General features: G+C 36.8%; 1 protein-coding gene across 4 annotated transcripts in view; it reads left to right on the top strand.

Annotated features, from left to right (window-relative positions):
• LOC124156105 (dipeptidyl aminopeptidase-like protein 6) overlaps window positions 1-12,260 on the top strand; it is a 227,594-nt gene that overhangs the window by 195,526 nt on the left and 19,808 nt on the right. For all 4 annotated transcript variants that reach the window (XM_046530435.1, XM_046530434.1, XM_046530433.1 and 1 more), the window contains exons 6-8: window positions 2,516-2,727; window positions 5,519-5,685; window positions 9,997-10,100. In XM_046530435.1, coding sequence (XP_046386391.1) covers window positions 2,516-2,727; window positions 5,519-5,685; window positions 9,997-10,100 — 483 coding nt within the window. The remainder of the gene's footprint in view (window positions 1-2,515; window positions 2,728-5,518; window positions 5,686-9,996; window positions 10,101-12,260) is intronic.

Below are 12,260 nucleotides of genomic sequence, written 5' to 3'. Positions count from 1 at the left end.
CCCTCGAAATATTTGCAATACACGCACGCTAATTTTACATCCTCAAAGTGAACAGATGGGTGGTATATCACAATTTTATATTTATCTGACTACATGCAAAAGCCAACCAATATTATTTTTCTGGCTATGACTTTACTCTTTTATTAGGCAGCAAGAATACCACCAAAATTCTACGAAATCAATATTAATTAATGACTTAGTGTAGGGGCAGATTCAGGATTTTTTCTGGGGGGAGCACAAGGTTTTGACAGGTCTTCTCGTATTTGAGATTAAAAACAAATCACAACAATTGGTGTAGAAAATACATATTCCCTTAATTTTGATATGAAAGTTATTAATATTAAATTAAATGATTGAGGCTCTATAAAACCCAAAATAAAATGAATGTAATGACAACCGTATTAAAAATATTGTCTATTTTTTAAGTGCCTAGGGGTGGGGGACTTGTGCCCCCACCCCCAGGCACTTAAAGGGGGGGCATGTGCCTCCCCCCTCAATCCACCTAAGCATACCAAAACAATCGAAAATATGCAACCACCAAAACTCTGAGTGCTTCAGAGGAATTTGAAAGCTGAACCAGAAGTTGAGGGTAAAACAAACAAAAGTTGAAGTCGCGGAAGTTTTTTAAAATGTCTGTAAGGATTTCAATGATGTTGTTTTAAATAATCCTCTGAAACAGTATTGCCATGTTATCATACCAAACTTTACGTTATATTTCTTTTAATAATTTACTTTTCACACACATTTTTCACACATAATTTATTTCTTGCACACTTGCGGTACCTCTGATGTGATGGTGCATTCAATCACGTTTAATACGCTATAAAAGGTCCTCTTCCCACATTAAGCTCTGCCCAGCCTAAAAAAATATGTAGCCAACAGATGTAATAAGTAAGTTTATAAGTGAATATAGAACTTACATTAAATACTAATTCTAAGATGCCTGACTATCGTTAGTATCTCAGTTCGATAGAAAAGTTGCATGTTGAGGGAAGAAATAGCCAAGTCAATTTACAGCTTTCCCCATGATATTTTTCTTATACACATCTCACTATACACAATGTGCATGGTCACCAAGACAAGGGCTAGGTTTTTGGAGGAAGGTACTGATACGATCGTTGACTGCACCAAGGGCCCTTGAGGGAGATCACTGATCACCAGCGACTGCCGGTTTCTCTGATCTCAGCAACAGGGGTAATGACAGTCAGTGGCGCAGCGAGGGGGGGTATTGGGGGATAACCCCCCCCCTACCCCAGAGCTCTGAGATATTTTTGAGTTTAATCCATTTTACTTAATTGGATTGATATTATTAATAAAATATCCCTCAGAAAGCTGTTAAACTCACCATTTTGAACCATTTATCTTAAAATTCCGCAATTTATTAATCTCGCACCTACCGATTATCCTGGTGGGTATTCCATACCCCCACACACCCCGGTATTAGTTGCACCTAAATCCCCCCAGCCTTAATTCCTAGCTGCGCCCCTGATGACAGTCCTTACCTCCCCTTCTCGACAGGCCTGCATCTGCAGGCATCGAGATATATACATAGGTATCTTCACCCCTGTAAGCCTACCATTTGCAGTCATGTTCATGCATAAGAAGTTCCTACTAAAAACAACTGGTACCCATATACTAAGTAAATATACATATCTATGGTTCCTGCTTAAAAAAACCTGGTGGAGTATAAATTAAATCTGTTGAATACTATCGGTGTGCTCAGTAACAATGCTCTGTGGAGTTTCACAAAACATCTGGTGGTTGTTGAAGTATCCTTTATGTTGTGTTGTTAACTGCCTGATAAATTTGGGCATTTATTTTGCTTTTTTTTTACAAGATGTTATGAAGCTGAAAGTGTATTAAAAGTGTACCTGTGGATACTGGTGATAGTGGTGAATACCTATACTTGGGAAGGGGGCAAAATCTACGTAAAGCTAGGTTAATTTATTCAAAATTTACTCATAAGAGCTCCCAATGATATTGAAAGTACATGTAAAATTTGAAAATAATATAGTACCTATGTAGTACGGTTTTCCTAGTTGATAGATGATTAATTACAATTATTAAGATAATAGAATGTAATTTTTTTGCTTTCCTCTTTCATCTTCTTGAGAGTACAATACCATTACCTCCATACTTAGCCACCCCTTAAGTTTACCATTAATTCAAAGGAATCGTGTGTAATTAATGGGAGTACTTCCTCTTTAAAGCCTAATAAATACAATTATTGGGTTCAAATCACTAAATTATGTCCAATTCACGGTTCTTACTTACGTATTAATTTGGTGAAATGATGTCACAAGTAAAATCGAATGGCAATTTGGATCAGGAAATGAGTATGACCTATTACTTTTTATTACTCCTTTACATCAATCAATTTTCTGATGTGTTTGGTCGACTAATTCTATCACTGTGAAAACAACCCATTAAATTAGACTGATTAGCATAAAATGGAAATCATTTAGTATGAGATTTGTTTGTTCTTTGAGTTGATACTTTTTTTACTGATTGATAGGGAGGTTTTCCCATTGACGCCAACACCAGATGACCCAAGCCATCCAGCTCTGCAGTATGCGGCATGGACTCCCAGGGGGCATGCTCTAGTCATGGTGATGCATGGTGACATATACTACAGGCCTGGACCTAGAGGCTCATTAGTCTTCCGAGTCACTCATACTGCTAAACCTGGATTGGTATCACATGGAGTTCCAGATTGGCTCTATGAAGGTAGTCTGAGTTTGAAGATGGCTATTGCTATATGTTGTGTTCATTTTCATTTCCTCAATATTTAGATGATGATAGATTTTCTATATTGCCTCCTCATTGCATGTAGTTATATAGACATTTAAGTTAGTAGGTAATCCACTAAAACAATTCACAAGCACAATGGACCTACCGGTGTAAGTGCCCTGGGAGCTGATCCCCCACCGCATCAACTAATCTAATCTAATCTAAAATTCATTAAAAAATAACTAAACCCATTTTTCATTTCCATTTCGAAAAATTGTGAAGCGTATTTCCTCTAATCCTTCCATTCTTGTGCATTGCTCCTAATCATTTGTGACACACTCTTCATCCTTTAGTAGACAAGAAAAATTGTACAGCACAAGGACTAAAACATTTAGTGGAAAATTCAAGCTAAAACATTGTTTTCGAACAACAAGATCGTTGTTCTCCATTCATGGGCATTCCATTCAAGGTATGCCTATGTGGTGCTGGTTCTCCCTAGAGGACTTGTGGCTACCCCAAAAAATCAATTTTGAGGCAGCCATGCTTCTCACAGAACTGTCAGCCTTCCCTGTGGCCAAGCCTCAGCAAGGTGGCAAAATTCCTTTGGCCTCATTCACACTTCACTGTACTGGGTTAGAAAGCCAGAAACCTATGTATGTATGTACCTTGGTTTTGGGGTGGTCCCATGTCCCTATCCCCCCAGCCAAATTCCCTAACTACAGCCATATATCTGTCATTGAAGATTTTTTAGCATGCAATAATAGCCAGCTCCTTAACTGTTGTACCTACATATGTATTTGAATATAATTGCCGGCCGTTATATATTGTTAACTATTATTAAATGTTCTATCACCAGTAACTATTTTAACTGAAATAATGCAATAAATCCAGTTATGAATTTATAATAATAATGGCTCCACAATGATTTTATCATAAGATGCTATACTTCATTAAATTTCCCTCAGCATTTCTCCCTGGTACCAAGAAGAAGGTTAGGTTTCAGTAGTGGTATTACTTAGAAGCCTTTGAATTCAGTCTGGAACATAATATGTGCAGAACTTTTTCATTTCCTTTTATCAAGGCCACTCATGGGAAAAACATGGATCAAGTTATGCCTTTGGCAAAGACTTTCAATTGGGGGAGAACTATTTTGGGGAGATTTGAAAAACAGACTATACAGAATATATATATGTGCAGTTTTTTGTATCAGTTGTAGCATAAATTATATTGGGACTAGAAAAAAAATCAAGTACATATCATGAAATGATGGTACAAATTTTTCTTAATTTTTTATGAAAATTTATGTTTTTCTATGATTATGAATATGATAAGTGATTTTTCATCATCAATATCCTCTGTGAAGAAGTGAGGAGTTGCGTTCAAATATGGTTGTGAATGTGTCCAAGATGACACATATCAAAGAGATCTGAAAAGTGTCTCCAAATTGGAAATCATCAAAAATAAATGCTTTGAAATTTTGAGAGCACTGCATAAAATGCCACATGAAAAATATATTGTACTATCAGGCCACCCAGTGTTGCTCGGGAAGGATATATATATAGTACCCAGAGAAGAAGAAAACCTGGAATTCGTGGTCATAGTGTGTGCCTACCGGGCAGGATGTCCAACCGCAGAAGTTGTATGACATGTCATAACAAACAGTAGTGAGAAAATGTTGCATAGGACGCGTTGGATGCAACCAAAAGTAGCCCTTCGGTATCTGGGGGCATGAGATGCACCTATGTGCAAACTTTGGTTGCAATACGTGCAGCCATATGGAAACGCATGGTGCAGTGGCGTAGCGAGGGGGGGTTTTGGGGGATAAACCCCCCCCCAGAGCTCAGAGAAATTTTTAAGTTTAATCCATTTTACTTAATGGATTACTATTACTTATAGAATAGTGTTAGGATTAATCAAATGTCTCTCATAAAGCAGTAAAACTAGTCATTATGAACCATTAATCTTAAAATTTTTGGGAGGAGGGACCCCCGCAACTCCCACTTACCCTGGTGGGTATGCAATACCCCCACACCCGTAAGTATTAGTTGCGCCTAAAACCCTCCCCAGCCTTGATTCCTAGCTGTGCCCCTGGCATGGTGGACTGACATCCTCTTTTATAAACATGCATTATAATTAGATAGATGAATGTCAAGAGCATGCACAAGTAAAACTTTCCCCGATAAACCATAAATTTAAAAGTTTAGATGAAGATATGGGTGCTGGAGGTGTCTCGCATGATTGGGGTGAAAGACTCCTTCATGTACGTGCATGACTAAATTAGAGTTGTTTTCTATAAAAATATGTGGCAGTATATGGATTCTAGATCTAATGAAACTCATCAGTGTCCTACAAATATGAAGCCCTTACAGTGGATGCAAACAAACTGAATCCTCATAGTGGAGGATTTGGACCAGCCAGAAATATTATTTTGTCAGTTTTTGGGATATGATAGATATTTTATTTAATAAAGATTGATATTGTTGTTGTCAATGAGGGACAGTAAAACAAGTGCTGAGAAACAGTATGGTAGCTAATTGACCAGAATTGATATAAAAATTCATGATATCACATCCTGGTTGAAGAATTAAAATGTTTTCTTCCATCAGGGCAATATATGCTACCAAAAATATCGTGGTGATGGGTTGGGATTAGCTGCATGGACATCCTCCCTATTTCTTGTATGCAATAAATTATTTCTAGTTACTGAAAAGGAAGTTATGAGTTCAATCTATTATGTTATGCTTTAAATTTTTTATCAATATCCTCTCATTGCTTTCCATGTCAACAGAGGAAGTCCTAGGAAGCAACACAGCCCTTTGGTTTTCCTCTGATGGCCACATGATGTTGTATGCAACTTTTAATGACACAATGGTGGAAGAGTTAAGATATCCATGGTTTGGATCTCTGGATGAGGGGCGACTCTATCCCGAAATACGAAGTCTATCATATCCGAAGGTGAGTAATTATGAAAGTACTATGCACATTTATAGAATCTATTCTTTATACCGTATAGTTACAGTAGACTCTCCTTAATACGAACAACGTTATTACGAAGTTCTCGTTATTACGAAGCAAATCGTTGGTCCCGACGAAAAGGCATATGCTAGCTATAGTAAAAGAAACGTAATTGCGAAATTTTCGTTTTTACGAAATTACGAACCTCAGTCCCGGTCCTGGCGGCTATAAAATGAACTTTATTACGAAGTTCCCCGCATAAGCAACGGCATTTAGGTGCATATTCACTAAGCTGAGTTGTAATAATCGCGCCGCGTTTAAGTTCTTCTCGTGAACTATGCCCAAGAGCGTCAATTATGGCTCTTTCTTCAGTGTACACGCAACATCATGTAATAAGTTTCATTCCTGTGGAGCCATGGTGACCCACTCGTAACCGCTCGCAAATTGGACGTATAGTAAGTCCTCTTCCTACTCGCATTCGATTTACGAATTTTCAGAGATATGAGCATTCAAAATTTTCAAATTTCGAATTTAGCGCCTTTCGATTTGGCCGATGCTTCGCGGTTTGGCTTGGCGTAGACGTACTCTCACTTAGGGCACAATCTGAACAAAGTATCATTGAATCCGTTGTGAATTTAGGAACTGTTCAGCGTTGCGCCCGTTCATCTTTACCGCGAGTAGTGATTTTTTTCGGCTTCGGCTGCGTTGCAGGCCCAGCTAGATCAGTTCGTAATATCGTGAGCTAGAGCACGATTGTAATTCAGTGTTGCATTTTGTAGGATGACCGTATTTCTCATGATGCAATTTCATACAGTCCGGCCGGCGACAGTAGCGAATGACGGCACAATAGGAGGGGCGGATAACCCTACGCCAGCACGGTTTACAGTCAATCGCTGTCCTCCAAACACACCCTCGCCTTGTCTCTCAACGTCGTCAACTGCATAAGGCGCACCGAAATATGGCTGATCATCAAAAAAATCCTTTCTTCGAATCACCAAAACAAGTGATTCTTCCTCTGGGTCCATCACGCGCGGCGTTCCTTCCGCATCCTTTCTTCGTGGAACCCTTTGTAGGCGTTTCCCCTTCTTAGCTGGCAACCCTGTCCCTACCCCGACCTAGACCATTCTGTGTGTCATCGGACAACTCAGTGGCCGTGCTGTAGGTTTATCAACTTAGGAACAAGGTCTAGGAACGCAACCAGTGCGTATATCGGACTTAATGTATTCGGGAAGATATCAACCCTCGATTGCGTCGTGCCGCATTCTTCTGCTGAGAAACTGGAATGAATTTTCCTGTTTAAACAAATTTCCGCGAAATTAAATCGTGTTTATTAAATACGGTTTTTTTTCCGAAGATTCCTAAAAGAAACGTTGATACGAACTTCGTTATTACGAACCTCCGGTTTTTCGGTCCCGCGAACTTCGTAATAACGAGAGTCTACTGTATCTCATCATGTATGTATGGCCATTATATTGATTTAACGGCCATAATCCTACAGCAAACTCCCAGTTATTTGGGCTAATGATAGGGAGAGGCAGCACAAGTAATCCAAAAACGTGGATAATCCAGACCTTTCACTTTCATTTCGTATAATTTTAATAATTTTCGTTAATCAAACAATATATCATTAATAATCTAATATTTGAAATTGCTTCAAAGACCCCATGAGAGCTTTTTTTACCTGACCGTAGATTTTTTTAGAGGCAATAATTTCATTGTACTTGTTGTCCCACTGCTCCATATACTCAATCAAACTGTTCACAGCAGCAAGCGCCAAGCTAAAATCTCTACTCTCTTTGTCTCTGCTTCCACTGCCTTCACTTTCACTACTCACTTCCTTGGCCTTAACTGGTTGTGGCATAAACATGACTGAAGTTTGACAAAATCTCTGGTTCCCTTGGGCTGTACTCAACCGCTTACAAAGCTGCCACAATGACTGCACATTTGCTACGTGAAATTTACATTTAAAGATTGTAGATAATATTTTCTTTATTCACAATTGATTATCTATTGAAGAAATCTTCAAAAATTAATCAAGAGTTTTTTCTGCCGTCCATCATCTTCTGAAATACTAGAGAAGATATCCAAAGAAACCAACAGACTGGAAAATTGCAAATGCTACACCAATACACAAAAAGGGAAACAGACATAAACCAGAGAACTATCGACTAATTTCGTTAGCATTGATTGTAGGCAAGGTACTCTAACATTTTGTGGTTAGCAATGTCATGACTTTCCTGGAAAGTTGTAACTTCCTCCATGGTTATCAGCACAGCTTTCAGAATGGTAGATCATGCGAAACACAGCTCATGCTCTTTCTTCATGACATCCTTGGTGGATTGAAAAGGCAAGTTGAAGCCTTATTTCTCGATTTAAAGGAAACTTTTGACATGGTACCTCAAAAATTTTTACACAAATTAGTAAAATATAAAGGAAAACTTCGTGATTTGTCAAAAACTGCTACAGGCATACAGATGGTGGTGTTGGTGTTCAAACACAATTGCCTATTGAGGTGACTTGCACAGTTGTATGTAGATATTTATTAAATAAACTTGAAGAATACCTTGGCAGCAACTAAAGAAAATGATTACGTTTTACGGACATACTTTCTAATGTAAATAATGAGCCCTTGGATAAACTGCACACAAATAATTGGGAGTTGACTGTAATTACGATGTAATGTTAACCTATGGTGGCTTATCAAACTCCCAGGTCCTCAAAACCACTAAAACAATTTCTGTTTTATTCCTCTATTTTAGACACTGACAATAATTTAACAAAAGGATTATTTAAAGAAATGGTGTATCTTTCCAAAAACCAAAAATAGTTGTAGTAAAAGATCGAGATTGAAAATTTAAGCATTTGTTATTATTCAACTAAACAAAATGATGCTAAACAAAACGGATAACCATGAACTTAGTTACCATAAATAAACATTGCAAAAAGGTAAATCAAAATTCTATAGAATTCTATAGTCTCTTCTTTTTTGTTTATTTACAACTGAATATGATACTGAACTGATGTATTGCAATTATATGCTCATTTTCATTTTAAGCATTGATAATGGTTTATAAATAAACCGAAATGTCGCCAAAACTTTCATTTCAATTTAAAGACCTACTCTCCAAGACTGAAATTTAACATTAAATATAGAGGTAAGGAGAAAATAAAAATCTTTTTTAAATCTCTTGTTGGGAACTCTATTGGCATCATTCAAACACATTTTAAAAAATGGATGTGGAGGGTAACTTAATAAAAAAATATTTTTAAAATGTGAATAAATCCGTAAAATTCGTAAGGAATACCTTAGCAAACTCTATTATCGACTGATTGTGGTGTTCATCGGAAATTCCCGCTATGCCCGAGAGTCTAAAGGGGTGTCGAGAAGTCTCGAAGGGGTGAGACTTCTTGAGTCTTGTCCCGCCAATGCCGAGAAATGAAAGTCTCGTCTCGATGGTCAAGGCGAGACTCTGGCACGGCACTATTATATGATTAAGTTTTTCTCATAGCAAATACATCTTCCTTCTGGGTACATTGGGTGTAGATCTCAGCAGAAGAGGATAGTAGGACCCTTCCTCTGTGGGAATACGTGCTGCAGATTTGGAAGGGATTATTTGCTGCTTTGTCATTGTGTTCACATTCATACGTGAAAGATGTATCAAAATCTCAGGAAAAAACTTTCTGGTGTCAAGATTCTTACTTTTTCGGCATTACCAAAAATTATCAAGGTATTAAAGGTATCCTAACTATTCAATTCAATGCACTGCAGAGGGAGAATGAATACAGGTTGTAGTGTGAATGTTTTGATGGTAAAAGATATTTTACTCTCAGTGAAGAGAGAGAAAGTGGTTTATGTTGCTAATGATAAGTGTGATAAAGCATGACCATAACCATAAATTTAATGAAAGAGATTTTTTTGATCTAAGTTATTATCATGAACTGAAAGAAACTTTATGATGCAAAAAATGGACGAAAAGGAATTGAGCTCTATAAATCAAGATTTTAACTGGCAATGAGTCTAATGGTATGATGGAAAACATCAATGTCGATGACTATTTTTTTACAGTGAATTGAATAAATACAAAGAAAGCATCATATCATGAAATCTTGACTAAAATATAGATCTCTCTAAATTCTTTTTCATTCAAGCAGCTAATTATCATATTATTAAGAGTTAAATGTGAATGCTAGCTGTCTATGAGATACCCTATGAATGGTAATTTAAATTTTACTGTTATCCCCTGATGGCATAACCATCACATCCATCCGTTTGTGTATGCTGCCATGGCTCATCAATGCTGCAACCGCCAGCCAGGAACTCCTAACCCTGTGGTGACACTGTGGGTGGCGGACTTGGCTGATCCAAAGAACATCCGAACGCGAGACTTGAAGCCACCGAGTGCTCTAGCCAACGAGTCAGTGGCCTTCAGACCTCCTCAACCTTCACTCCCAGCACCTTGGCTTGCTCCCTTGGTAGCATAGTGGTTGACATGACCCATCACTGCCTTCTCCATCATTATGGCGCCTCGGCCTCGATATTCCGGAGGAGGGACGCGGAAAAGTGTGCCCTCAAAGGATAGCACAAGTCCGCCTGCCCCTCTCCGCTTATGGGGAGAGAAGGGCGAGTTTACTTTTCTCCCTTCCTCCTCCGCATGCTGCACTTTGCAGGTAGATTTGGCACCTTCCAGCCCCCTTTACCTATTCTTTCACCCATTAATCCTTCATTTTTTAGTTTCCTTCTGCCACTTCACAGCTGATCACTTGATCAAAACTTTTCGTCATTTGGTCAAAATATTAGCCATCATGAAAGAGTTAAGGCATCATCACAGAATGATAGTGCATGTCGCCATTTTTTATGGCAATAAATCATGGTCCAGACGGAAATATATTAGCTGCACTATTGGCAATACATAAATGTTTATGCATCATTTTTTATGAAAGCTTTTTGTGGAATACATTTTTAATCATCTTCTGTGATATGCCTTCCCAATTTAATAAATTAAAAACTAAATAGATAAAGGTTAGTCCAACAGGTATTTTTTTTATTTTATCTAATCTTATTGTAATTCTTTTCCTGGCACCAAATCATATTTTGCTAATGCTAATCAACTTGGATTAATTTAAAAAATTAAACCACTTAAACCACTTACATAATTTTTTATTTGTTCATGACTCATTTTAATTAAATTTAATTAATGAGGTTCATACTGCCATTATCAATAATATTTCAGTAATCATTCATTTGGAGATAAATATTTGCTTAACTATTCTTAAGACCCAATATAATACAGTTCTATGTAATTCTATATAATAATTCTAATCTTACAAGAGGATAGTTTTTTCCTGGATTGTAAGTGATGTGTACTCTCAAAATTTATTAATTATTAGTATCTTAAAAATATGTCTGCAATGTGACTGTCAATATCCAATTTAAATTATACAATCTAAGTCTTCTTTAGTACATAATATGTATCTTTAAATAAGGGAACAGTTGTGTGCAGCATTCAAATACCACTACCATTATATTATTGATCTTGTCTCGGAACAAGTATATGCCATCCCTACCCCGCTATATTAAAATGAATATAAATAGAAACTAACTTAATATTTTTCATAAAAATTTGTTGAATGACTATCTGTTCGAATTTGGGTATCAAGCTTGTTCAAAAGACAAAGGAAAAAAATCAAATGGTAACAAATAATGCAACACAGGAGGGTAGTTGAATAAGAATGTAATGAATAAGCCCAGATGAATGCAACCAAACAATGCGAGGTTGAGAGTTCCCACCCAAGTTTTGGAATCCACCTCCAGACACAAGACCACTCAAAGACAATGTCTGCGGTGGCACAAATGCCTCCTCAGAAACATCATTTTTTCCGTATTAGAGTGTTGAACATGATAAAGGGGGTTACCAAAAACCTATGGAAATTTTGCATTTATTTTATCGTACATAACATATTGTATATAGCATATTAAAAAATAGATTTCAATATAAAAGTTACTTTCCTAACTTCAACTTTTATCAGTTATTTTTTCTGAAAAGTAACCACACATGTTAATTTTAACAAACTATTTTTTACCGAAGTTCACTTAAACTTTTATCAGTTAATTTTTTTTGGTAAATTTCCTTGCTCGAGCATCTCGAGATCTGATTTAATGTATACTGGCATGCAGTGGCAATACATAAATTTATAATATCCCTTCTCCAACATTGAATGCTAATTCCATTCTCTGTTTGAACATGCTTAAGATACATGAGGAGTACACAGCAATATCACTTTCTCTTCTCACAATCACCTCTAAACAGAATGACCTCTTTCAGGTGTAGATTATGATGAAAACCACCAATTACCAATGATGAGAAATGAAAAAATATATATTCTTATGTCTAGTAGGTGTAAGAAAAAGTGTTGAAAAAAGCATGTTCAAATTAAAATTCTCAATGAATAAGTTAAATCATCAATAAAGTATCAGTTTAATTTGAATTAACTAAGGAATGGTAATTAATTGCATAATAATTCTGATGAAATATTACATTTACCTTTCATGTAAATCATCTTTGTTTTGAAGTAGC

The sequence above is a fragment of the Ischnura elegans genome, chromosome 3 (assembly GCF_921293095.1).
Source record: "Ischnura elegans chromosome 3, ioIscEleg1.1, whole genome shotgun sequence".
NCBI lineage: Eukaryota > Metazoa > Arthropoda > Insecta > Odonata > Coenagrionidae > Ischnura > Ischnura elegans.
The sequence above is the reverse complement of the archived record's forward strand: the minus strand, read 5'-3'. Positions and strand labels throughout refer to the sequence as shown.